The sequence below is a fragment of the Polyodon spathula genome, chromosome 19 (genome assembly GCF_017654505.1).
Source record: "Polyodon spathula isolate WHYD16114869_AA chromosome 19, ASM1765450v1, whole genome shotgun sequence".
NCBI classification, from domain to species: Eukaryota; Metazoa; Chordata; class Actinopteri; order Acipenseriformes; family Polyodontidae; genus Polyodon; species Polyodon spathula.
In genome coordinates, this window is record NC_054552.1 from 32,000,097 (window position 1) to 32,026,991 (window position 26,895).

Genomic DNA, 26,895 nt, shown 5'->3' on the forward strand with positions numbered 1-26,895 from the left:
GTGATATAACGGAGCCTGTTCATCTCCTATCCCATCAGTAGATTGATTCACAGAGCTCTGGATTATCAGTGGATTTGCTACAATTTCATCAGTTTCATACAAAACAGACACCACAACTGAAATCAATCAGATTCTGTTACCTATCAGCAACTATTCTTAGATCAGTTTGTTTTGCCCTTGGATAGGCTGCTTAAACCTTATTCACATCATCACTTGTTCTGAGTTTTAAAACCTAGTGGGGAAGCTGGTTAGCTCACTCTGGAGTATCGAAACCTCTTGCAGTGCTGGAAGCAGTGTAAGAGTGGATCACTGTTAAAGGTTAATGCAGATGAGTACACAGACAGCATCGCTGTACCGCTGTCCAGAGTACAGAGTGCCGATTTATCACCTGGCTGGCTTGGAAAGGCAATCTTCCTTGCTGGCAGGACACTGGGAGAAAGATGTAAATTAAGTATATGAAGGATGCGAGAGCAATAAATTGAAACACAGCACCCCCCAGATCCCAGCCCTATATATACCCATGGGAGTCTTGAAGTTGCAAAGCAATTGCGTTACGCAGTTGACAGACCCAGATACAAACACTGATACAGTTCATTACTGTACTGTCCAAATACAAATATTACAAATCAGTACCAGCAGTGCGGGCAGACAGTGCCTTGTTCACAAAGCTTTACTCGTGAGTTTTATAGTTTATGTTTTTTATGAATAGACCCAGTTTGATTTGCATGGTGCCTGTCTAGACTGCTCCTGGCTTGTTTAACAGCTGTCTTGAAGTGTAGTTTCTCATGAATATCAAATGTTATTTTATTAATGATAACCCTTCTTTGCATATCCCATGATCAGCCAGATGAGTACCACAGTGGGCTAATATATCCATCTGTTTTTAATTTCAGTCCTGGCACTGCCTCCCATCACCAGGTTCACATGAGACACACAGCTGGGCATGTCTGCCCATCACCAGGTTCACATGAGACACACAGCTGGGCATGTCTGCCCATCACCAGGTTCACATGAGACACACAGCTGGGGCATGTCCTCCCATCACCAGGTTCACATGAGACACACAGCTGAGGCATGTCCTCGCATCACCAGGTTCAAATGAGACACACAGCTGAGGCATGTCCTCCCATCTGCTCGGGCTGGGAGAGCTGCAGCCAGCCTTTATCGTGGCCTTGGGGTTTATTTGTGGGAGTGCTTTATTCTGTTCCTTCCTCTCTGAGATGCCGCTCTCTTCCAGTTTCCTGTATCTTCTTTCACGTGTGGAATCCTGCAGTCAGTTTAACAAGCCCTGCTTGAAAAGGACACTTTGTGAGAGTACAGTGTGGCAGCACTGCCGCCTTGCTGCAGCCCCCATTGAAGACATTTTCACCTTGTTTAATGAAATGCAATGCAGTGCAATTTTTAAAAGGCAAAAGGAACAAGGCCAGGTTTGTTTCACACAGAAAACTTGGAAAGAAATACAGTTGAGCGGTTGATGTTTGAGCAATGAAGCAATATTCCAGAGACAGTGAAATTGAACCTGTTTCACCTTCATTTTATTACCGCAAATGAAATAATTCAGTTAATCTTACCTGCCTTGCACTTCTGCTATGTACGCCTCACAAACCTGTGCAGCTCTGAAATAAGCACAGCCTTCCATTCTCTGTGCACGCCTCAAACCTGTGCAGTTCTGAAATAAGCACAGCCTTCCATTCTCTGTGCACGCCTCAAACCTGTGCAGTTCTGAAATAAGCACAGCCTTCCATTCTCTGTGCACGCCTCAAACCTGTGCATTTCTGAAATAAGCACAGCCTTCCATTCTCTGTGCACGCCTCACAAACCTGTGCAGTTCTGAAACCTCATTTCTATTTCTGTTTTATTCTGGTACCACACTAGGTTAAATTAAAGTTGTCATTTTGCATGTCTTGCTTACAGGTAATCTAATGCATCTCCAGCCATTGTTTTCACTTGGCTTGTTCTACATTTCCTAATTGTAAACACTTAATACATGAGCAGATCCACAGCACAGCTACTCCCTCTAATACACTACTGCTGCCGTGACTCCCTGGAACTAGCATTCATCTGTGCACTGAGCCTTTGTGCATTAGTAATGACTCCATGCAGGCATTCAATCAGGAGGAAAACTCTTCCCACTTCAAACATAATAGATGAGAACTCTCGCTACAAACACTGGAAAAGCCATCAAGCACAGGCATTGATACCAGTCGCCTAGTAACCAACAGTAACCGCTGCACTGTCAACAAGCGTGCTTTCTGCCTGTGAACAATATGGCAGAGCACTGTCCTGCATATTCCAGGCTGAATTGTACTTGTTGCTACCAAATGTGCAGTGACCGGTGACCAACCCAATGATAAGAGCGCTGTAGGATTCTATTGAACTGGCAAAGTGTGTTCTAGTATGCATAATATCTTTGTAACTATGGGAACATAAACATGCTCTTGAATACTACACTGTATTGTTTCATATTAGTGTAGTTCCCTTATCACAATGCAGGGACTGAATAACTGAAACAGTCACACTGAGATTGCAGGTATCATTCTGTCTGCTCCAGTCAGTACGGTAGTGTTTGTGTGTGTGTGGAGAGTCACGTCAATGTGTTGCCTGTTAAGACCACGCATTGGCTGACTTCCAGCATTAGGGGATTGGGGAACAACTGGAGGAAATGAAATATCGGAACTGATACCCGATCAACTGATGGCTGTGTCCGGGTCCCAGGGACACCGGGATTAGAACGCAGTGCCACGCTGCAGACTGCAAGCATTTCACTGCATTCCTGCAGTAATCCACTCCTTGTCATTCCAGACGTGAAGCCCTCCAACATCCTGGTGAACTCGCGCGGGGAGATCAAGCTGTGCGACTTCGGGGTGAGCGGCCAGCTCATCGACTCCATGGCCAACTCCTTCGTGGGCACCCGGTCCTACATGTCTGTGAGTCGAGTGGCTGGACTTTCTCTGAGCCAGGCTGGCTTTATCTGTGTATTAATTGCACCCCCCCTGTGTTTCAGCCTGAGCGTCTGCAGGGCACACACTACTCTGTGCAGTCTGATGTCTGGAGCATGGGGCTGTCTCTAGTGGAAATGGCAATCGGACGCTACCCCATCCCCCCTCCTGACAGCAGCGAGATGGAGCAGATCTTTGGCTGCCCAGTAGAGGGCGACCAGTCTGCCAGCGAGACCTCCCCCAAACCCCGGCCACCAGGCCGCGCAGCGAGCTGTGAGTCAGATAGCTGTGTCTTAAAACAGAGCAGGGGTGGACAACCCAGGTCCTGGAGAGCCACAGGGTCTTCTGCTTTTTGTTCCACCTGAGTTCTGTTACTTAATTTGGACCAATTATTTTCTTGATTGGTCAACACTACACCGTTTCCAGGTACTTAGCCAGTGAAGATTCAAAGATACCCAGAAAACCTGCAGGATTGTGGCTGTCCAGGACCAGGGTTGGCCACTCCTGCAATAGATAATGAACCCTATTCACAAAACTTTAATCAGCTATGTTTTTTTTTTTTTTTTATTGATTCAAATAAGTATTGGTTTCTTTAACAGTGCTATACATGATATGTATTCTTTAATTCAGTTAACTTGCTAGTAGATTTTGTGACTCGGCCCAGTAGTTCATATTTTGTGAAAACATAAGTTGGACTAATACAGAATCATATCAACATCACCTACTTACAGAGTCAGCATCTAGAATGAATCAGAGTCTACAGTGACACCTGGGATAAAGTTCAACCTTCTTTTTCTGATAAAACGGTTTTGCTGAATTTTTAATACCCAAAATAAGCAAGCTTGACAGTAATCTCCAAGATGTTTCGTCTCTTTCTTTTTTCTTCACATTTCAGCTAATGGCCCAGATAGCAGACCACCAATGGCTATTTTTGAATTGCTGGATTACATTGTTAACGAGGTCAGTTGTTTCTGATACTGTTCGTATTCCCAACTTTTGTGACCTAAAACAAACAGCATCCCTGGGGGCACAATGGAACGGAAACATCTCTGATGGGACAGTTTGTAACCATGTGTATAACGGGAATTGCTAGGGGATAGTGAAACCTTTTCAGCTTTCATCCAGTACACTGCAAATGGAATACAGCTGCATACAGTGTGTTTTATACAGCAGTGTGTCAACTTCACATATTCTAAAATGCTTCTTTAGATCAGTGTGCTGTTTCACAAGCTGAAATACTTTCATATAGGCCCTGTAGGCAAACTGTCCTGATAAATAGGCAATTTGTGTTTCTTTTTAGCCACCTCCAAAGCTGCCAAGTATCTTCAATGCAGAATTTCAAGATTTTGTTAACAAATGGTAGGTAGAACATTCTTAATGTACTACTATCCTTCTGTAATATACTTTATATATATATATAGATAGATTGTTATGTATACAGAAAAAATAGTGTCATTGGAAAATTAAGTAAGCTCTTTTGAAGACACTATTCTGGCACTGTTCATGGTTTTACAGACATCATTTAAAACTAACAATTCCTTGTTTAATTATTTTAGCTTAATAAAGAACCCAGCAGAGCGGGCAGACTTAAAACAATTAGTGGTAAGTATAATCTTGATAAATGCTTGGATTGGTGTACTGTCTTTGGTTATAAAGAAACATTAGTGTTCTTCTTTAAAGGTAACAAATAAGAAAGTTTATAGAAAACTATACCATATCCACTCTACCTAAATAATGCACACAGGTTGACGCTATGCAATTCTGAAAACCTGATTGCCAGTCACAATGGTTTGTAAGTATTGCAAAAGGGGCAGTTGTTTTCACAAGTAAATAAATGTGAAGCGCTGATTGCGGCATCTTTTATTCACAGGCCCATTCGTTCATTAAGAGAGCAGAAGCTGAAGAGGTAGATTTTGCAGGATGGCTCTGTACAACTATTGGCCTGAAGCAGCCTGGCACCCCCCCTCATAATGCTGGGGTATGAGGGCACCAACATACCACTCTCCATACCACTGCATATCATGTGCTTTGAACTGGTCTACCACTGCGACATTTCTAATGCTTTTTACAGTTATGTATTTGAGATTTTTTTGAAGGAAAGATATCTGGGGGGACTTACTGATTAGGTAATTTCTAAATCCACAGTAATGCAAATAAGGCATCCCTTTGCTGTACAAACCCCCTTTCCACTGCAATCCAAGCATAACATTTATAAAAGACTAACTAAAAAATGATGCATTTAGCAACGTTGCTACAGGAATGAGGTTACATACAGACCAGACAGCTTTCCTTTGAAATCATGCCAAATGAGAATATATTGCAAGAGAATTGTGTAGTGTAATGCAGAAGACTTAAGTTGGCAGTTTTAAAAATCATGCAACTATTTTAACATGGTACACAAATAAAATTTCATTTCTTTTTGTTTGAAATTGTGTTTGCATTTCAACCCTAGTTACCTGAGGGCACAAGACAAGCCCCATGCAAGGACCATCACCTAACCCAGATCTTCAACAATACCTTTATGGATTTTATTTACAAATTAACAAGCAAGTAGTTTACATGAACACCACACAGTATATTTTTTAAATTGGACTTTATTTGAAGTCAGTCTTTTTTTTTTTTTTTTTGAAATCCTGCACATGAATTATTTCGCTGCTGGTTTTTCAGCTGCCTTTCCAGCTGCCTTCTTCTTTGACTTCCCTTTCTGGGCTTTGCGCTGCAAAGACAATCTGGGTGTTAATACTTTGAAGCACACTATCTTATACAACAGACTGTTACTGTAGAAAAAGAACAGCTACAGTGCTGAGGAGTCTTATATAAAGCTTCAGAACTTCCACTGTTATCATGAGTTTCAGAAACACGGACCATGAAGTGGAGACTCATCATTAGAGCTTTCATTTTTATAGTCCCTTAACCCAGTAATACGGGAGTTTGCACTATCTGCCTTCCAAGAACTCTCATTATTCCTCAATGCAACTGCTCATTGTACAAACTCACCAGATATAAAAATGTCCCCAATTTATAAACCCCTCTTATGCACTAAATGGGTGAGGTTGCACATCAAGGTTTGCTTCACTTACAGCGGGATCGTGACACAGGATTGCTCTGCGTCTTGCTGTCTTGGAGTAAGGATTGAGTTTCATCATGATCCTCAGATTCTTAAGTGGGTTCTTCTTAAGCACTCTGCGGTGAATCTTTTTGCTGAAAAAAACAAAAGATTGGAGTGAATAGTTACGCAGCTATTGCAGATTTAAAAGTGCATTGGTGAATACAATTCTGAATTTAGAATACTTACCCTCTTCCAATGACCTACTATGCTTACATTAAGCATTCACTCATTACAGATGAAGCATAAATACAAGTTTCATGAGTAAATATTGCACTGCTGTTTTATACCCAATCTACCTATCCTAGCCTGCTTTTATAAGGTATATCAAGCATCAAGTACCCAACCACTTATCTGGTATTCTCAACAGAGAATGCTTGCTTGACCTGGTGTAGCTATTCGATAATTAGAAAGTGGGTAAACACTTAAATCTTAAACTTGCTACCAGAAACGGCTCAGAACTTCCACTAAAATCGAAGTTTCAGAAACACGGACCATGAAGTGGAATCTCATCACAGGTCCAGCTTGAATTAAACAAATTTAAAAAGACAAGACTTACTTTGGTGCACGCAGGGCCTTCTGAATTTCCTGGCTCTTCAAGATTCTGCTCAGGTCTGTGTTGGTCATCTTATGCATTGGCAGGCTAACACAAGTTAAAAATAACAGCAGATGCATTAGCAGTGCATGGACAGTTTCAAAAAGCATTACAACACATTTACTCTGCAGAACAAGTGCCATTGGGCTTCAGAACTTCCATCAATATCATGAGTTTCAGAAACACGGACCATGAAGTGGAGTCTCATCATTAGAGCTTTTTATTGGTACTAACTAGTGCAGAAACTTGCCATAGATTAGTAACACTGGCAGGAAGTCTTTGTAGATCATTAACACAAACTTGCTCTTCACTCTTGGGACTTACTTATAGTCCTGCTTCAGGGTAGAAGGCTTGCGCCATGTGCCGTACAAGTCATCCAGCTTGCGGAAAGCACTCTCCGTCCAGATGCAGAAACGGCCCATGTGGCCACCAGGAGCCAACCTCAACAGGTTCAGCTTATTCACGTTCTGTAGGGTGATACCTTAAAAGATTGTTTAAAAAAAAAAAAAAAAAGTTAATTGAATGAAAGAAAAATAGTTGGTTCTTATTCTCATCTGTTGCAGTGCCAGTAGTACAAGAGTCAGAACTTCCACTAAAATCACTGTGATTCAGAAACACGGACCATGAAGTGGACAATCATCATGTTTTAAAAACCTTTCCATTATATTCAAGGAAAACACTGTTCTTGTTGAGTCTATATTTAAACTGTTAAGGGTTATGGGGGTTTTATTTCATGAAGTCACTGTACCTGGGATGTTCCTGAAAGCCTTTGTGATACCGTTGTCCTCGTTGAAGATGATGCAGGGTCCTTTGCGCTGGATACGGCGACGGTTTCTCATTTTACCCTTACCAGCACGCATGCGCTGAGAGGCATACACCTGCAGAGCAACGAACAAGTCACATTTCCATTAACAGAAATGTAAAGAGATCAGTCTGGGACATACATCCCTATTAGACATCTTCATTAACAGATAAAGGACTGGAACAATTACGACACTGATTGGGCGAGAGGTTGTTAAGCAATGTGACGTGGACTGCCACCCTCACTATATCCCTGTGCATCCCTTCAAGCAACCACAGTACATCTGAAACAAACCAGTGAAGCGGAAGATCATGTCCATTCAAAGCCATTTGGTACATGGCAGGTTTACAATAAACATGAATTACTGGTAAAGTATCTACAGAGTTAAGTACCTTCTTGATGTCATTCCATGCCTTCAGTTTCTTCAGCAGCAGCACAGCCTCCTTGGTCTTCTTGTATCCTTCGACTTTATCATCAACCACAAGAGGAACCTCTGGGATCTCCTCAATACGGTGACCTAGACGCAAAGATACCTTTACAAAAAAAAAAAAAAAAAAAAAAAAACCCACTCTGGACAGGATGGAAATCTAAATCCTGCTTCAAAATGTTACCCAGATACAAAGATTATCTCTCCTATCCCCACTAGGATAGTAAGGGAAATTTGCCAACATTAATATTGCAATTGCAGTTTGATCTTGCTCAGATAAAGAATGATCGTCACCCGCCTGTGCCAGCATATTGACAGCAGGCAACTGTCACTGTCCACAAGGTCAGACGCAAATTACACCATCACAGCAAGAATGAACCCTGCTATGCATACCAATTACTTGCAAAAACTGACCAGATGCATTTAACTTGTGTAGATTCAACATTCAACTGTTTTAAGCCAAAGTCAGAGGGCCCCTTCACCCTCCAATTTTACCGTTTAAAATTGGCAACTCACCTTTAGACATGACCAGGGCTGGCAGTGCTGAGGCTGCCAGGGCGGAGCAGATGGCATAACGCTTCTGAGTCACATTGACTCTGCGATGCCAGCGGCGCCAGGTCTTGGTGGGTGCAAACATGCGACCACCGCGACACATCTACACAGCAAGTGAAGGCTTATCCAATTTACAGTGAGGGCTCATGCACAGAAATGTTTGCTTTATGCTCAGTTTCAAGCTTATCGTCAACCTTCTGTGCAAGCATATTGACAGAGGCACCTGTTGCTAGACACAGGGTAAGACGCAAATTACAGCATCATAGCAAGCAATCACAAAGGGTTTTCACTGCAACAGAACCAAACTGCAGAATGAAATGATCACTTTATCCATTCATTTCCACTATAAAGCAAAAATAAAGATCTTCTGGTAATACTCAGTAACTGGTTAGTCATGTTATTCCAGTTTTAATTTTAGGGATCACATTTTATGTTTTCTGCTTTCATGTGGTAAGAGTTTGGCTGAAAGTCCAGTACTGTCAGATGTATACAGCAACCTCTTTTCAGTGATGAAAAGCACTGGTTCAAGTGGAATAAAGGATACATTGCCGAAAGCACCCTGGCCAGAGCGGTGAGTACCACCACCACGCACACGGGGAATACGAGCCACAGCTCTGCCGGTACCCCAGGACTCTGCACTGGTCTGGTGCCCTGAAACATAAAACACATAGTTTCTCTTAAGCTAATGTTCTTGTACACTTTCCACGCAAATACTGAGCAACTTGTGCAAGGTCAGAACTTCCACTGTTATCATGAGTATCAGAAACACGGACCATGAAGTGGAGACTCATCATGAAAGCTTGAACAAAATAAATGACACCAATGTTTTTTCATGCAAAAAACCCCCCCACCCATTTAATCTGTAGAGATTGAATTCCCCGAGTTATGAATGGAATGAAAACAAATCAAACGCTCCCCATTAAAGAGAACAGCGTGACAATGCTAAACTATCTGCCGTTAAGAAAAAACATTATTCCAAAACTACTCACCAGCAAGCTCGCTGACAGCATATGGCTGCCTGGCGTTCTTGCGCATGTTCGTGTGAACGAAGTTCACAATATCCGGGCGGATGGGAGCCTTGAAGACAGCAGGCATAACAACATTTTTGCCTGAAGTCTCTCCCTTTTCGGAGTAGACAGATATCAAAGGTCGGGCACAAGCCTGCAAAGCCAGGGGAAACAAAATTGGGAGTTTAGTACTGTAAACTTACTGTAGAGAGAAGATGTACATTTTATAAACTAAACATTTAGTTTTTACTTGTAAATTAAGTACCAAGTTTGCAAAACCTTGAGAACATTATGCCAAGTTGCATTTACCACCATGGGACTCAAATTGAGTTTTGGTTCTCAGTACCAACAGCAGGAACTTGCTCAGATCTTGGTGATCGTCAAGCCTATGTGCCAGCATAAGGACAGCAGGCAACTGTCACTGCACACATGGTAAGACGCAAATTACACCATCATTGCAAGTATGTACAGGTGTTGAAGTCGACCAATCAATTTAATGTGTATTACTAGACACCCTTCTGTCATCTAACCAGCTTAACTAGAGTCCAAGTGCTAGCTACCGTACCATCGCTTACATTGCAGTGTACATAGTACAGCCAAAAAGCTGACCCTAAAAATCATGTCTTGTCCGATTAGACCAAACCTGCAATGCAAGCCTTCATCATACAGTATTGAACACTACAACGGTAGGCCTTCAACCCTCCCTCTACTTTATACCAAAAACAGGGACAATCGGTATATTTAAAAAAAAAAAAAAAAATTCTAACTACTAATCGTCTTAAATGTAAAAAGCTGGCAGTACAAGACGTGAAGACTTGATATATAATATATATATACTATATATATATATGTGATATATATGAATGTATGGTATGTACATATAGACTTGATTTAATACCAATCACCAAACTGCCACTGTTTTCGGTGACAAGTAGTAGTAGTACTCATTTATTAAGAACGGTATAATTTTTTTCAAACGTTGAAAAAAACTACAACTGTATCCCTCTGTAAAGAGACATTTTGTTGAAAAAAACTGTTTTGAGACGCAACTGCTTTGCGTCAAATCATCGTCCTTTATATAATCGTCCTTAAGCAGAGAAATATATTTGGAAATAAGTTACCACTATAATATATATATATATAATATATAATATATAATATAGTATAATTGCTCGAGCCCTTTTACTGCATTAATATCTAAAGGTTTTCAATCTAACTTCAGTGTCACACAACGTGTCTTTCCCATCCCCCGCACAGCCATACACGCGTTCCTACTCTAAAATGGCTCCTATGCACCGCTCACAGAAAACAAGTAAATACGCAGTTTTAATTTTAAGATACACTCCAAAACTAAAACTCCCGACTCCGTGCACTGTAAATATTCCGCCTGCGGTAGTGTTTTGGGACGTATTAAACCGTTTCTAACCATTTTCGCTCAGGACTCTCTGGGCTCCTCTATCGATGGCGGCCACGGCAGAAAAGGAAGGAGATAACGCGCACCGGTAGATATATACATCCGACACCACTGGACTTCCGACATTACCAAACTCGCACAAATCACTGCACAAAACATATAAAATCTATGCCTAAAAATAATAAAACCTAAAAAAAGAACGCGACATCTTTTAAAAAATGTATTTAGCGACTGTTCTTTTAAAAATATTTTAAAGTAAATGGGGAACTACTTTCTTACAAATGGCACCGTGTCGGCGGCTATAACGAAAAAGCCCGGACTACTTTGTAAAAAGCATACATACATATATACATACATACATAAATAATTAAAATATGTATTTTTTTTAAATTACAGTTTTTAAACGACTTTATAGTCAATTATATACCAAGGCTGCATTATTATAAAATTATAATATTTTTATTAAAATGTTTTTGCTGAGAGACGGGATTGACGTAGTGCATGCCCGCGCTGTTTGTTTTGACGCGGGAGGCGCTGTCTGGCTAGTTTTGCACATTATTATATTGGATTGTTTTAGTAGTTTATTTTATTTTATTTATTTGTTTTCCTGTAAACGTGCACACAGTTTATTATCTTTATGTTTAAAACCGATTAAGACCTAGAATGAAGAGAAACGGGATTACAGCTCCTGCTGCCGAGTTTCAGAAGTTTCTCATGTGAGTAAAAGACACAAACAATTTTTTTGTAGTGTATCGCTTATAGGATTTTGGTGGTTGGGAGATTAATTTATATGGACATTACTGCTTAACTTTCGTACTTGAAATTGATGGGTCATTGACTTCTGTTTTTTGGTGGTGTTATTATTTCACGGTTTATACTGCTTGTGCACTCGGCTTCATCAGAAATGTTTGTTTACATTACCAGTGGTGTTAGCTAGTCACCTTCAGATTGAAACCGTGTCACTGAACTATACTATAGCCGTCCACCCTCTTCTACCTGCAGCAGGAGGGGGGTATGGACGCCTACAGCTTTGTGTTAGCCAGATTCCTCGTTTTTGGATATTTTGCAGAATTATAACAATTTAACAAGACACACTCCTATAGCTAACTTAAGGCTTGTGAGTTTACAACCTTTTTAAAATGTAAGAAGTATTTTTTTTTTTTAATTGTATGTAGCACTGCATCCTATTTATGCATGTAATCGTACTCCTTGCATTAAGAAAACATTACATAGTCAGGGCATTATTATTATTATGTAATGCATTATACCTCTTTTGATTCAACTTACAGTGCATATTACCAAGATGGACAAAAAGGAGAATTGAAACAGCCGCTGGTTTATGAGGTAAGTTGTTATTTGGATGTGATAAAGAAATTCATAAATCAAATTAAGGTAAGAATTACACATTTGTGTATACAGTGATGTATAAGCATTCCGCCCTTAGGGACTGTACAGAAGTGTGCTGCATGGAATTAAACCTGGGACTAACTCGAGTTTGTTTCTCCAGAGTGATATCCAGGTACAGCTGGTAAACGACGAAGGCAAAAACCCCTTGCGCTGTATCTGGAATGGAAGCAAGTCTGTATTTATCATAGAAAAAGCTGTGAGTATTGCAGCACATTTCACCTGATATGCTTTTGTGCTGCTGTAGTAACCTTTAATGAAATATGTTGTTTTGTTCCTTCTTGACACTTGTCATTTAATATGGCAATATCATACTTAATAGACGTATTGTTAATCACTGTATCTGGTGTTTTATCATTGGGTTCTTAGGATGCTAACATTTTAAACAGCTAAAAAAAAAAAAAAAAAAAAAAAAAAAAAAAAGAATACATGGGACTCACTCTGTGCATATAAGAATTTTCAGAAAGTCACAATTTCCAACAGAATCTGCAATTTCTTTCAGATTCCAAAGCTTGAGAATGAAGAAGAGAAGACTGAAGATTCCTTTTCTTCAGATTCAAAGCTTCACTTTAAAGAAGCTCTAGGTCCAATGCCACTGGCTGTTATGAAAGCAAGGTACCCGTACAGTGCTACTAGTTTTACATGTAACTTATCATTTGTTTTAGTACCTATTATAAAATATACCCTATTTCATTTCCCAATAAAAAAAAAAAAAACAATTATCTGTGGTGTTGTAGACACTCAGTAAAATGTGTTAATCCTAATAAATATGCAGCACCCTACCTTGGAAAACGTTGGTTCATGCTTTCATTGTGTCTTATGTTTTTGTGTTTATTTTTTGCTAGCTTGCTGTTGAACTAAGTCCTTCATTGTTTTTTTCTTAGGCAGTTGATTTCTTGGTATACCATGGCACATAACCCTAACATGCCCCAGTTAGTGAATGCCAGCAACCCTGCAGTGGTGCTCCCTCCTGTGTGGGTGCGATGTGACAGCTCCGATCCAGAAGGCACCTGCTGGCTTGGGGCTGAAACAATCAGGACTGACAGCAAAGTCACTGGCATCAATTTCCATTCAGTGACATGTAAAGGTAAGATTGTACAGTATCGGGAATGGAGGTCCAGTGAGATTAAGCAAAAAAAAAAGAAAAAAACTTCTTCAGATTGGCTGATTATTGGTATTATGTTTTACAGTTATGCTTGGCTAAATAAGACACTTATTTTCATTTCAATTGTCCAGAATGACATTTCTATCATTTTTAGTTTTTCTTCTTGCTAATCTATCTATTCATTTATATATTCTTTCATTTTGTTCGCTCATTTTAGGTCCATTTATTGGCAAGTCTTCATTTATTAACCTAGATGAACTGAAAAAAGCTCACAAGGGGAGACACCACTCTTCTACTGTAAGTAGTAGAGAAGTAACATTTTTGCATTCTTTTACCAGTGCAAGTCATTTAATAGTGGTCAGTTCAATGGTGGCTCTCAAGAGCAAATTCTGTATGCTTCTAATTAGAACAGGACATTAAAGTTAGTAGAAATGCAGTTACAATCACTGCATGTCATTTTCTGTGTGTATTTCCAGGTAACAACGAAGGGATACGCTCAGTATGATCTTTTTGGTTCAACAGTAGTGGAGAGCAGTATTATTGAATCACAGAGCAATATTGTAGTGGACTTCACCTGGAACAATGTGGAGAACATTCTACAGACTCCACCACTAACATCAGCTGCTACATTGGTAAGAAAAAGCGTTTCCCAAATGAGTAATATGAAGCTGCCTATTGTAGTATGCTGCATAAATGCATGCATTACTATGTATTTATCAGAAGAGAAATGTAGTGTATAGTAAATCTTGAAATATGTCAAGCATGTTTAATTTGTAAACATAATGAATGTTGTGAATTAGAATTAATACATTTTTTTTCAAGTTTCAGATTTAAGATTCAACACTGTTTAGATCATTAAAATAGACCCTGCACTGGGTTGTCTGTAAGTAACTGCACAAAAGTGCTACAGTGTATTGAATCCAGTCTGGCTTTATTTTCTACCTAAAGAACATCAAAGTGGGATCTGGAGACCAAAGGAGTCCAGTGTACCAATTGTACAAAGAGCTGGAGTTTCTCATTGTAAGTAGAGTATAACCTACAAAGTATATACAGTATTTATGACTCTTAAGACCAATGGCCAGTTCATTTTCACCTTAGTTTCCCCCTAACTGCTTAAGTTTAATCATGTAGCAGCAAGTAAGTTAATAAGTCAGTATCTTAAATGTTTTATGCAAGTGGCCACAGACCTTTTTAGTTTTTCCTCAGAATTTTTTATTATTATTATTATTATTGTTCAGTTGCAATTTTAATGATATAAAAACAAGAAAGAAACTATTTAATTTCCGCAAGGCTCAGATACATTATTGTCTTTAATAATTTATTATAATCTTGTTAAATCATTTGCAGACTTGCCTTTGCACTTTGCTTTAAAATTAATTCAGTATTTTAAATTATATGCAGCTAATTTGATATTTTGTGTTTCAGGTTTTGGCTGAAGGTTTGAAAACAGGGGAGACTGACTGGCCAGAGCCTTTGGAAACCAAAACTGCTGTTGAACTTGTACGAGCATTGATAGAAGGTAAATACAATGTTTTTAATGCTGTTTAGACGTGATTCACCAAAACTGAAAGCAGTTCAAACTTATATCTGACATGCTGCATGTTAATATTTATTTGATCAAATGCAGATTTTTTTTGTTTGTTTTTTAATTTGGGATTGCCTATTATTTTTGTACCCCAATTTGAAATGCCCAATTTTAAGCCTGGCTCACCGATGCAACGCCCACGTTCACTCGAGAGACGAAGACGAACACACGCATCCTCCGAAACGTGTGTCGTCAGCCGTCTGCTTCTTTTCACTTTGCAGGACAGCCATGAAGCTACCTCAGAGCTACGGTGTTGTAGGACCACGCAGCTCTGGGCCTTTCGCAGGCAGGCCCGCAGGTACACGGCCTGTCTACAGGGGTAGTTGGTGCATGGCGAGCCGAGGACACCCTGGCCGACCTAAGCCCTCCCAACCCCGGGCGGCACTCTGCCAGTTGTGCGGCACCTCCTGGGAATGCCCGTCCACGGCCGGTAGTGGAATAGCCTGGAGCAGAACCAGCGATATCCTGGCTATAGGGCGCATCCTGCACTCCACGCGGAGTGCCTATACCGGATGCTCCATTCGGATCCAGTGCAGATTCCCTGGATCTAATGCAGATTTGATTGGGTGTTTCTTGTCCATAGCAATAATATGTTGTTTACTTCTGTAGATTTAAAGAACAAATTTGATGTTTACCAAAAACAGCCTGCTAAGGAGCCAGAGGTAATTTTTTTTTCTGTTTTGGAAAAACTTTTTAGATCAATTCAAGTGTGTGTTTTTAGCTTGTGTTTTTTTTATCTTAGAAAATAAAAAGCGATGCTGCCTCAGTTGATGGTTCCATCCAGACTGCGTTTGTCACGGACCGCGGAGATCTCGATTTTGCAGAGCAGCTGTGGTCTAGGATGAGGAGGAGTATGTTGGATTTTTCAACACCCTTTTCTCCTTTTTACTCTTCAGTTTTTTACCACCCTTCTGAAACAAGCAGACCTTGTAATTTTAAAGTTTGTTCTTACACATTTGTGTGCTTGTTTTTACTTTTAAACGAGTACTGTTTTTTTTTTTTTTTTTTTTTTTTAAACTTTAAGACTTTTACATTTTTTTTATTGTTATATGTACAGGTGTGACATCCTGTCGAGATGTAGTGGATTCTCTTACATTGGTAATTCAGGCCTTGAAATTCGGTGACATTCAACCATGGGTATGTATTAAACTCTTTGTTTTTTTTTTTTACCCTCCCAGTTTCCTGCTTAATTCATAACGGCAATCTCTAAAATGTATTGTGGGTTTACAGTACCAGGGATTTAGATGCCCTTTAGACCCTTCATTCCTTTTTTATGTTATGGAATAAAATCTGAATTCTGCCTTTTGTTCTGATTTATTTATGTTTTTCCAAAGACATCGTTCTTTCTCTGATCTTGTCACCATTGGCATCACAATGGTGACAGTGTCAAATCAGATAACTACGCTTCTCTCTGTCAGATCCACAGAGGGAGCAGCAGTTCTCTTAGCAAGCTGATCCAGCAATCCTACCACGGCAAAATGGACAATTTCTCTCTTACTGGACTTGCACCCATCCGAATGCTGTTGGAGGTTGGGCTAGATAAAATGAGGAAGGATTATATTAACTACTTCATAGGTAACATCATGCTATAGGTATTTGTATTTGTGAAAGCAAAGGAAACATTATGTTGCTTTGTTGTTATAATGCAACCACTACAGCATAAAAACAATCCCAAGGCAGTATGGTCATTGCTCACATTTTCCCAATAATGTAATTTTATCATCAAAAAGTATTTTGCTTGCCAGTATTGACTTATCAAAGTAACAAATGTTATATTTTCATAGTACAGTCATACTTCATACAGTTCCATTTTTTATTTTAAAATAGTTTCTGTTGCAGGTCAAGAACTTACAACACTAAACTACCTGGTAAGACAATTCTTAGTGTATTGGCAGTTCAGTTTGCTTTATTCCCTGGTAATAGGAAGTGATATCAGTCAATATTATGTAATGTGTTTATTCCACTAAACAAGTGAGTGAATACAGCAATTAGGTACATTATTTACAGGAATGCATTACTTTTCATGTACTGTTTGATAATCTTTTGAATGTGAGACTATTCCTGCTTGCTTCCTCTTTCAGGATTACTTTCTGAGCTCATCTGTGGATGTACAGGAGCAGGTCCAGCGGCTGAAGAAACTGCACCACATGCTGGAGATTGTGGTGAACTGCCATGCTTTCCTCAACCTGGCTCACGAACACCTTTTCCCTCTAACACAGTAAGAATTTGAAACTTGCTGCGCCCAGCTATAATGCACTGTACTGCTTCACACAGTATAATATTGCCTTTGTTGATAATAAAATGATTTAAAATCAGGATAACACTTTTTGAAGAAAAAAGTGTATATATACAGTAAAAACATAAAAGCATTAACATATCCCTGATTTTATAGATTTTCAGTTCACCAGCTCTCATTGCAGATCTGATTTTGTTGTAGATTTTGTTCTTGTGTACATTATCTATAAGCTACAGCAGTAACAGATGGTTTGCATGTTCACAGCCTCCCTTTCTTTTCTTTTCAAGGTCTTGCTTGCAGTTTTACAAAAAGCACCCTTACAGTGAAGAAAACGTGTTTCACTTGCAAATCAGACCCTCTGTGATCAGCAGCTTCTATCAAAAGTAAGGACAGCAGTAATTGTTATACTGAAATTAAACATGGCATTTGGACTGCAATTAGCTGTTGAGAAATTTACAAGCATATATTGTCTACATTTTTTTGTTGCTCAGTCCATAGACTGGTATGGTTTGTCTAGCTTGCAAGGTTTCATTTATGATTTAGCATCCATTCAAAGAGCCAGCTGTTCAAGGTCTTCGTGATATTAGAAATCGTGTTTTCGCCTTTTGTAATTGTCAAATAATGTAGATAATGGTTATTAATTAAATGCTGAAGTGTTTGTATTTTTTCAACATTGTCTTTGTTCTGGATTAGTGAGCACCCTCAGATGTGGAGAGTGGAGGTTTCCAGTGGACACGGGCAAAAGGAGGTGAAAACAATGTGGCAGCTCAGTGGCAAGGCTCCAGTGGAGCATGTGGTCTTCCATACACCAGGTGATTTGTGTGGTTTTGTGAACAGTAGGTTTCTTGGTCTGAATAGGGTTAAGAAATCATCTCTAACTTGCTGTTTGAACTGTGCCACTATACTGTACAAAGTAAAATATTGATTTTGGTACCGGGTGCAAATAAAATAATTCTAAATTGTTTTTGTCGGTGAAAAAGTTAAACTTATGACAATTTGTATACATTGGTGGTTTGTGTGAAGATGTTCATTATTTATATATTTTGTGTTCTAGATATCCCTTTTGAAACAACCGTTAATGGGGAAGGCGAGGAACCTGCATATTTCACTACAGTCATTAGTTGTAGCCAAGTGCATTTTATGTAAATAACTTCACAGGTATGTCAGAAAAATCTTTCAACAACGTTTTTAATTTGTAATGACTTAATAATACCAACAGCCTTAAATAATATACTTTATTCAATACCAATATTGTCTTTACACAATTTCAATAATGTCTGATAAAACGTATGGCTCAAACTAGATCAGAAGTGTATTTCATTACAAGCCTGGAAGTGTCTAGGCTTGTCTTGCAGAGGAATTGTTCAGTAATCTTACACAAGTAAACAAAATAGTTTGAAACTTTATACGGGTGATTGAAATAATCTCTGTCTTTCAGGTAACACAGTATCTCTTCTCTGTGCAAAGCAACCTACCTATTTTTTTCACATCAAACACCAAACCTGACAGCAGCATGCAGAAATTTGAGCAGCACAGGGACTTTGTTTTGCCAAATATTTTATCATTAAAAATATGAACATAATACATCGGGGGGGGGGGGTGTCTGTCAGTTTTATAAAATTAGCTTTTCAGTTAAACTTCTATTGATTTCTACTGAAAATACCCTTGTCTAAGTTCATTGCTAGCTGTGCCTTCGAAGAAGGAACATGAGAAATATTGCGCTCAGCAGTATGCAGAGAGTGCACACAGTGGGGACAACGATCTCCGTCACCATCTCCATGTGACTGGTCAGGGGATCTGAAACACAGCAAATACTAATATGAAGAAATAGCAGCTCAGTACTTGGTACTGTAGAGATTTCCTTTTAACAGTAAACACAATTATACAGTGCCCACTTGTGATTTCGCTGTCATGGAAAAAGTGTTTATCTTTAGGACACTACTGTTAAATTCAAGAAGGGTTTTCTTTTGTTTGTCTGCCTGAAGAATAATAGTATTCAGTGCTCAAAGGGTTAATTATACCATGAGTAGTTGTTGTTTTTTGTGCTTACCATGAATAAGTCTTAGAATATTGGCAGCAGTAGTCCACTGTTGTTCTATTATTAAAAGACAAAAGTGATTACTAAAAAGACATTTATTTTGTATTTAAAAGAAGTATATTAACCCTTTGAGGACTGTGATCATCACCAGTTGCTGTACAGGAATTCCAATCGCAGAGTCTGCTTGTAGGTGGTACCAATAATATACAGAAGTACACATATATGTAGCTCTTTACGAATGTTTGTGGCATAGTTGGTATTTATTTTATAATTTAACAGTAATAGTCTTTTTTTATATATTCTAGGGACACAAACGTTTAACACAAAGGAAATAATCAAAAGCCCTCAAAAAGTAAATTGTTAATATAAATAAATCAACCTTTAACATATTTAGTAAAAAACACAGCACAAAAAACATATATACCACACCCTTTTTTATATGGCAGTATTTTATTTGTCCAATCACTAATTAACAATGTTTTCAATCACACTATCTCTTTGTGGTTTGTTTTAATTCCAGTTATTCATATATTGACATTTGTTGTATGTGTTTTTTTTTTTGGGGGGTTGTCCGTTTCTTAATGAAAACCAAGCCATTGATTTCTGTATTTTAAGAAACCTGGACAGGACACAATCAGGACACATTTTCTTTAAGTTGAGCCCTAGTACCTAAACTTCATCATGCACTGGCCAAACCTTTGGCATTTCTGCATGTTCCTTATTTTCCTTGGACTTTCTTCTAGCTGGAGGGGTAAACAAAGAAAAGTGCCGTTACTTTGTAGTAAAACTGATGTCCAGATTTTAAAATTTCAGAAAAATCATTGTGTTGTTGAACATTAAAGTAATGTGTTATTGAACATGTCACAATTTCGTTGTAATTTGGTTCAAAATAAGAATGTGTCAAGAGTGGATATTTTTAAAGAATAAGGAGCACAAAAATGCCATTTGTCTGTTTGACATACCTAAACGATATCTATTGCAGTAAGAATTGTTTTACAGACATCACATCAGCGATTAATATCTATATCAGTATAATATATATATACTGTTATGTATGGACCGTGACTTCAGATGCTTGATAGTATTGGAGGCAGAATCTTTTGTTTGTTTACCCCTGCTAGTGTTACTAAATTGTAACCTATATTTTGTGCAAAAGTTAAATATTTTATTTACTAACCTGCAGCAAGAAGCTGATTACTTGAAGAGCAGGTCTCTATTGCCTTGCGGTACCAGTTTTCAACCTGTCAAAAGCAATAGCCTTGATTGTTAGACCTTGATTATTAGATTATTTAGACAAGAAGGCAGAAGATTTTTATGGAAATATGTACGCTTGGGCCGCAACGTCTGTTACTGAGAGGCAAAAAAAACTGATGGACTTAACTTTATATAGCATTTAAAATAATAATTGCAATATTTTCTTTTACTAAATTGTTTTTCAGTCTGTTGCTGTTGATCTTTGTCCCGATTCCATACCTCGCTTGCCGTGCCAGCACTTATTATTGCAAATTGTGTACATTGTATATTTCGAGCTTAAGGTACACGGGTAGTTCACAAATAATGGTTCGGCTGTTTTTGGATTTCTCCATGACTGACGCCTTCCTTGGAATTGGAACTATAACTTATCAGAAATGGATCTGGATAACTGGTTCTTGGCTTTCTATATGTAGTGTTGTGTATATAACTAACATAATCATATTGGATCAGTCTCTTAAGAATCCAGTCACACGTGACTTTGTAATGTTTTTATGTTGTAATAAAATCTAAATAAACCATCTTTTCTATCTAAAATGTCACTGGCACTTTTCCTTTTCGTCGGTTCTTACCTCCCTCTGGTTCGGGAATCCGTTTGAACTGATGATCCTTTTGTAGTACTGGACAGAGGCCTTTGGATAGCGTGGTTTATTCTGGTTTCTAAAATCAACATAGTACAATCCAAACCTCTCAGAGTAACCCTCATCCCATTCAAACTTATCCAGCAGGGACCAGGCAGTGTATCCTTTCACATTCACACCATCCTTCATCGCTGGGGGAAAAGAAAATCACATTAGTTAAGCACTAATAATGAAGGTGAAAATAAATTCGCCAACAGCAATTTATCAAGATTATCTTATCAAAATGCAATTCATAGCGTTATGTTCTTTGTACCTTTAAGCATCTCATTGATGTATTCCTTGAAGTACTGCATTCTCCAATCATCACAAAGCTCCGTACAAGTCATCTTTTCAGACATTCCATTCTCTGTCACATAGATCATGGGGTTTCCATACTGAGTCTATAAAGAGAAAAGGAATCGGGAGGCCTCAATAACAATACAGATTTCTTACCTGTTAAACGCTTCTAAGAGAGACAGTTGTAGTATTTCTTTTGGGAATGGTAGGCTTTCAGAAAAGCAGCCATGTGCTTCCTCTGGTGTGATTTCCAACATGTGACTACATTCTGGTAACCCTAGAGTGTTTTGTACCTTCACGAAATTGAACAAGCGCCTGAACCCCCACGGCACAGAATACAACCATTCAGAGCCAGGGTCAGGCCACCGGGGGTCCACCAGCTCCGCCAGGTCCCTGTCAGTGAAGTAGCTGGGGCCGTGACTGGCTGGGAAGTTTTTCTGTGTGATGTAGCGTGTAGTGAAATGCCCGATTCCAAGGAAATCACATGTTCCCTTGATGTAGCTCTTTTCCTGGGATGAGAAGGTCGGCAGCCTTGAGGTTTCCAGGCCTTGCTGTGCACTCTTCCTACCTTCACAAACAACAACATCCTCATCGGGTTAAATGATTAAGAAATGGGTGGGATAATTAGTCACTTTTTTTTTTTTTTGTTTGTTTTACATTTTTAAAAAATGTAATTTCCAGTTACAGCTTTAGCATAAACCCATTTTTCAATAACTGAAGTGAGTAGAAACAGTATTTGGTATTTGGCAGCTTTTGTAACACCCACTGAGAAGCATCATGCAAGTTGTTTAACTTGTAATATACCGCAGTAATACCTGCTGATGAAGTTCTTACCTATGTAGTCTTTCATCACCTGTGGATAGTCTCCATTAAAGATGGGGGTTGCGAACCAGCCAAGGTAAAACTGGATGTATCTTTCAGCGGCTTCAATGTCATTCTGGCTTGTAATGTCAACAGGCTCTCCCCAGTCACCGTTCAGGGAAATGCCAACCATGCCTAGAAAGAGAAACATGCTTTCCATTCAGATATAATGGACAATACATATAAACATGTTTTATACAAGTGATGAGACTTCTAGCGCTGAAACAACCCATTTGCCTCGTTTCAGTACAGTACTACAGTACCCCAGAAACATCCATGGAGTATCCTCTCCTATATATAGATACATTTATAACCATTTTGACCAGTGGTACAATACCTTTTTGTTTGCTGCGCCATTGGTTGTCATAAGTGTGCCAAACCTTGGCATGAGTCTGTAACAGTAGAAAATAATAATTATTTTAAAAAATGAATATGTCTTCAATCAGCAAAAGCAACTGGAACAATGTAATAAATAAGCAGATTTATGTGACAAATGTGTTTGGGCCCTTTGCTAATTATTAAACAGTGACGATACAGTTCCACTGGCGTTTGGATCAGTTGAATATACCCCACTGTGCTCCCATACAGTCCATTGTCTGATATGTTAGTCTACAATGCCTGCTAATTCTGCCCTTTTTTTTTCTTTTGCCTCAGTGAGCAGACTGTCTCATACCTTGATGATATAATGAGCTGCTTTGTATGGTCCTGATCCTCTCAGCTTCATCCCAGGCGCATGCTCTCCTGTTTCATATCCTTCAACAGCAACAGACTGCAGATGAGATTGAGTAATGCTTAGTGACCAACACGGCATACGTGAACTTAACTGTACAGTGAGCTTGCTCATCTCTTTGTCACTTTGTCTCAAGGCTGTTTAGAAAGAGCTAAAAGTTAGATTCATATACAGTGCAGCACTGCGTAGCACATCTGAAAGAGAGGTGGCGGAGGCAAGATGTAAATTAGATGAAGAATATGCCACACCAAGTTGAATACAATAAACTCCTGTGATTGTGTTAATGAATTGGCATCTCAAAGCATTGCATTTAATGGAAAGGCATGGGGAGGACATGATCCGCAGACCATACAATTCAAAGATGAGCGTCCTATACCTCAATAAGAGAAAGCTCTGTGGTCGAGGGGTGAGCTTGTGTCTCATGATGATGTCAGTGTTATTAACTCATCAGCTGCTAAGATCCATTCCAATGGGCATGCAGTGCAAATCCAAAGAGCTGCTTTGGGTCTCCGGCTCCACGTGCTGTCAACAAAGCGTACTGTATATTTCTTAACCGCACTGTATATAACTTACCCAAGGGTTGTTAAAAGTAATCCAGTATTTCACACGATTACCAAACCTCTCGAAACATAGGTTGGCATAGTCATTAAAGTAATTGATCATGCTTAGATTTTGCCAGCCCCCATATTTTTCTTGGAGAACCTAGAAGTAGAGGAAACAAAGTATTAGGATGAATGATTTTTTTGGGAGTCCCCGCCAAGAAAAATGCTTCTAACACCAGGTGTGATTGGAATAGCAATCCCATTCATAACGAGGTCACAGACCTGAGGTAGGTCCCAGTGGTACAGAGTCACAATGGGAGTGATCTTGTTCTCCAAGAGAAGATTAATTAAGTCATCATAGTATTTTATTCCTTTTTCATTCACGTGGTCAGCTGTGAAGAAAAGGGAATGTTCTTGAGGGTTTCAGTTAGATTAGCGCAAGACATTAACAAACAGGGAATGTGGATTATGGGGTTTTGTAGAACAGGGGATCCAGTTTGCTTACAAGAATCTTTTTCTTTTCTTGGTTTAAAATAATAAAATATGAATGCAAGTTATTCTTACATTTTATTCCTGTCGGCATGATTCGGGGCCAAGAGATGGAAAATCGATAGTGATTTAATTTCAGCTCTTTCAGTAGGGCAATGTCGTCCTGGGGACAAAAAAGACAAAAACAAATATGTCCCTATACAGGAGTAGGGACCTACACAGGAGTCCCTATACAGGAGTAGGGTATTCACTAAATATGCATTTAGTGAATACAGCTTTTCAGAGATTATATCAAAGCACACGAGGTACATAGATATAAACAATTACTGTACTAACTGAAACTGCTACAACACTGGTTGCACGAATTGTTGATACGAAGAAAACGAATTTCTTTAAGTTGTTACTTAGGAAATTAATATTTTGTAGTTTTGTTTTTTTTTTCCTTTTGTAGTTTAATTGTCAATCAACAAATTAATTTAAAAAATGCTATGCATGTGTTACTACAGTACTCACATGATACCCCTACAGAAAGAGGGGGTATCAAACAAAAGTAAAACAGAAGTCAGCTGGTTAACAAACAGCAGTATACTGTCCATTAAATTCCTAAAAGCTTTCTGGTGCACTCTGCTGGAAGATGAAAGTATTGTCCCCTGTAATCTTTGAACTTGATTCCCTACCAACCCCTGTCCTGAACACTATAGCATTTGTTTCAATTGTGCTGAACCAAAAGAAATGAAAAAAGCAATAAGGTTGCAGCTGCCTCTGTACTTTTAGTTTGAAATGTTGTCTAAAAAATAATTATTATAATGATACTTCACTAGGCGCTACCCAGCATCTTATGGTTTCCTGTTACCTTAACTTTGTAGTATCCTTCACACGACGAGTCCCCAGTTTCGTTGTAGATCACCTTCCCCTTTTTATGGGAGAAGACATCCCAGATGCTCATTCCTTTTCCGTCCTTATCCCAAGCTCCTTCTGTTTGATAGGCTGAGCTGCCGACCCCCCACGAAAAACCTGCGAGAAAAAATGACACCCTGGAGCAAAAACGCCTTGAGCTAATTAAGAGAACAAAAACAAAACCCCATTCTGGTCAGAGTAGCTGGAGGCTGTTAAGAGCTTAACAGCCTCCCTATCAGCTTTTCACACATAAACTACAAACTTAGACTACAGAGTGATCATGGGGCAGTGTGGTGATGGTATTAAAATCCAATGTAATTGAATATACTAGCAAGTATTGGTAAACCTTTATAGAAGACAGTGCGGGATAAGGCTTTGAGCTGAGGCTCGGGTGCTGGGAGATCTTGGTAGTTCTGAATCCCACCACTGCCACAAAATGAAGTGCATTACAAAATGTACCAGTTGGAAAAGTGCCATAATAGAAGGAGCCGTGGTCATTCTTTGTCCAGTCGAAGTCCTCAGCCGCAGACAGACACAACACCAGCACAAGCACATGGCACACACTCAGCACATGGGGCTGCAGCATTGTGAGTTCAGGAGGACAAGCAGTGTTCACCTTTCAGACACGTCTGGAGGAGCAGGGCGGAAAGGACAATTAGCATATGAGAGAGAAGAAAGGGTAAAGAGTCCAGCGTCCAATCACCAAGGGCCTCTCATATTGTACATCATCAGCACCCCTTTGCGCTCTGTTTCGCTTACTGAACTGAGATAAATGAAGGTTGGGGGGAGATGTTTATCCCTTAAACTGTACCTTGCAAGCAATATCATCTCATAAAAGGATTTTTAAAGCATCTAGGTTTAGAACCTGTTAATTACAACATTGTAATGAAGTAGAAAAAGGGTGCTTACAGTGCTTAAACTCTTCACTACATAACAAAACATACTTGTAGTATATTGAATCTACACTGTAAAAGTGTGGTTATTTTTTAAAATATATTGATTAATATAATTCTTTGATACTAGATTTAAATCTGCATAAAAATCGAAATAAATAAATCTACTGTTGCTTTTTAATAGAACCACTTGAATTTTAAATACAAATATAAATTATAAACTTCACTTCAACACAACTTACTTTATCTCTTCTGATGCAGAATAATGAATTCATATTTCCATATTATTCTAATTTAAAGAAAATGCTTGAGCCCACCTATAATGAACTAGATTACATTCAGCACTTTGTCATTCACCATTCCCATTGAAGGAAAATCTATTAATCTAAAGAGGATCTAAATGAGAGCTGTGAAAAGCTTTAGTTAAAAAAAACAAAAAAAAACAAACATTATGCAATAGCAGAAATAAACGTGGTTATAACACATTGCCTTAATGCTCCTGAAGTACAGGGTGTTGCTCCTCAGTAATATGCATTTTCTGTAGATTTCTTGAAGTTAAATATGTTCCCATTATCACAAGTAAGGTCTATCACGGTTCACTGTAATCTTTACAGTGTAAAGCCATCTTCTGCTCATGCTGCTGCATTGAAATAAGAAGTGCAACATCTTTCTCGAGTCCCATTCACACACTACTTACAGAATGTGTGTGTGTTGTAACCATGAAGAGGTACTGTATTTCAGCAAACATGATCACATGGATATAGATGGGGTCAGTGCAACTATAGACATGTCTAGTTATTCTGATGAAATCTGCTTAAAACAGATGCAAGATATTGGTGAATTTCATTAAAATGGCCCCTTGTTTTATGTGACAAATAAATGATTGCACATAAGCACCAACCAGCCTCTGATAAAAGAATATAGGAGATATTGTAAACAGACAAAGCGTTCTTGAACATCTGAAAAGAAATCGTAAAGCTCTTACCTGTGACCCAATCTGCATTAGTCCTGACTGGAAATGCAAGAAAGGTACCCGAGCATCCAGAATAAAAGAACCTTCACAAAATACCTCTCGCTTTGCAATGTTCAAACAACTGCCACAAAA

The 26,895-nt window shown here is 38.9% G+C and overlaps 4 protein-coding genes and 8 non-coding genes across 16 annotated transcripts; 2 read left to right on the forward strand and 10 right to left on the reverse strand.

The window, feature by feature from the left end:
• Positions 1–2,666: 2,666 nt before the first annotated feature.
• On the forward strand, positions 2,667–5,368 carry LOC121294557 (dual specificity mitogen-activated protein kinase kinase 1-like; the record flags this gene model as incomplete). The annotated part of the gene is made up of 6 exons (XM_041218344.1): positions 2,667–2,927; positions 3,005–3,212; positions 3,835–3,899; positions 4,240–4,298; positions 4,496–4,541; positions 4,810–5,368. Coding segments are annotated over 6 exons (753 nt in total), but the record flags the coding sequence as incomplete, so codon positions are not given.
• A 147-nt stretch (positions 5,369–5,515) lies between these two features.
• LOC121294704 (60S ribosomal protein L4-B) lies at positions 5,516–10,959 on the reverse strand. Its single transcript, XM_041218712.1, has 10 exons — positions 10,855–10,959; positions 9,411–9,582; positions 8,966–9,072; positions 8,386–8,524; positions 7,835–7,959; positions 7,389–7,518; positions 6,965–7,121; positions 6,605–6,688; positions 6,020–6,140; positions 5,516–5,655 (listed from the first exon to the last, which is right to left on the reverse strand). The coding sequence occupies exons 1-10, from the start codon at positions 10,855–10,857 to the stop codon at positions 5,584–5,586; spliced, it is 1,110 nt and encodes a 369-aa protein (XP_041074646.1). The 5' UTR covers positions 10,858–10,959; the 3' UTR covers positions 5,516–5,583.
• Positions 5,760–5,830, reverse strand: LOC121295138. The gene has a single exon (XR_005946859.1). It is a non-coding gene; the product is annotated as a small nucleolar RNA SNORD18 (small nucleolar RNA).
• LOC121295143 lies at positions 6,497–6,566 on the reverse strand. The gene has a single exon (XR_005946863.1). It is a non-coding gene; the product is annotated as a small nucleolar RNA SNORD18 (small nucleolar RNA).
• LOC121295139 lies at positions 6,786–6,856 on the reverse strand. The gene has a single exon (XR_005946860.1). It is a non-coding gene; the product is annotated as a small nucleolar RNA SNORD18 (small nucleolar RNA).
• LOC121295140 lies at positions 7,217–7,288 on the reverse strand. Its single transcript, XR_005946861.1, has one exon. It is a non-coding gene; the product is annotated as a small nucleolar RNA SNORD18 (small nucleolar RNA).
• Positions 8,139–8,239, reverse strand: LOC121295145. Its single transcript, XR_005946865.1, has one exon. It is a non-coding gene; the product is annotated as a small nucleolar RNA SNORD16 (small nucleolar RNA).
• LOC121295146 lies at positions 8,590–8,689 on the reverse strand. The gene has a single exon (XR_005946866.1). It is a non-coding gene; the product is annotated as a small nucleolar RNA SNORD16 (small nucleolar RNA).
• LOC121295141 lies at positions 9,150–9,220 on the reverse strand. The gene has a single exon (XR_005946862.1). It is a non-coding gene; the product is annotated as a small nucleolar RNA SNORD18 (small nucleolar RNA).
• Positions 9,789–9,888, reverse strand: LOC121295144. Its single transcript, XR_005946864.1, has one exon. It is a non-coding gene; the product is annotated as a small nucleolar RNA SNORD16 (small nucleolar RNA).
• A 317-nt stretch (positions 10,960–11,276) lies between the features above and the next one.
• Positions 11,277–20,974, forward strand: LOC121295095 (protein zwilch homolog). Of its 2 annotated transcripts, none has more exons than XM_041219428.1 (19): positions 11,277–11,558; positions 12,132–12,186; positions 12,350–12,445; positions 12,749–12,861; positions 13,131–13,333; positions 13,569–13,648; positions 13,828–13,983; positions 14,300–14,371; positions 14,777–14,870; positions 15,546–15,598; positions 15,679–15,787; positions 15,994–16,073; positions 16,355–16,511; positions 16,776–16,804; positions 17,018–17,154; positions 17,460–17,555; positions 17,866–17,984; positions 18,227–18,330; positions 20,650–20,974. In XM_041219428.1, exons 1-18 carry the CDS (start codon positions 11,506–11,508, stop codon positions 18,316–18,318), a joined length of 1,794 nt encoding a protein of 597 aa, XP_041075362.1. In that variant the 5' UTR covers positions 11,277–11,505; the 3' UTR covers positions 18,319–18,330; positions 20,650–20,974. The 2 variants fall into 2 exon arrangements, with proteins under 2 accessions (XP_041075362.1, XP_041075361.1); XM_041219427.1 differs by lacking the exon at positions 20,650–20,974 and adding an exon at positions 18,611–18,701.
• On the reverse strand, positions 18,854–26,892 carry LOC121295096 (lactase-like protein). 4 transcript variants are annotated; one of them, XM_041219431.1, is made up of 16 exons: positions 26,776–26,892; positions 25,357–25,526; positions 24,854–25,014; positions 24,076–24,163; positions 23,794–23,903; positions 23,543–23,671; positions 22,913–23,008; positions 22,577–22,631; positions 22,213–22,374; positions 21,672–21,946; positions 21,356–21,482; positions 21,034–21,233; positions 20,388–20,451; positions 19,880–19,953; positions 19,223–19,267; positions 18,924–18,969 (listed from the first exon to the last, which is right to left on the reverse strand). In XM_041219431.1, the coding sequence occupies exons 2-14, from the start codon at positions 25,481–25,483 to the stop codon at positions 19,880–19,882; spliced, it is 1,668 nt and encodes a 555-aa protein (XP_041075365.1). In that variant the 5' UTR covers positions 25,484–25,526; positions 26,776–26,892; the 3' UTR covers positions 18,924–18,969; positions 19,223–19,267. The 4 variants fall into 4 exon arrangements, with proteins under 4 accessions (XP_041075363.1, XP_041075364.1, XP_041075367.1 ...); XM_041219429.1 differs by lacking the exon at positions 19,880–19,953 and having other exon boundaries at positions 18,854–18,969; positions 26,776–26,891; XM_041219433.1 differs by lacking the exon at positions 19,223–19,267 and having other exon boundaries at positions 18,888–18,969.
• Positions 26,893–26,895: the final 3 nt, after the last annotated feature.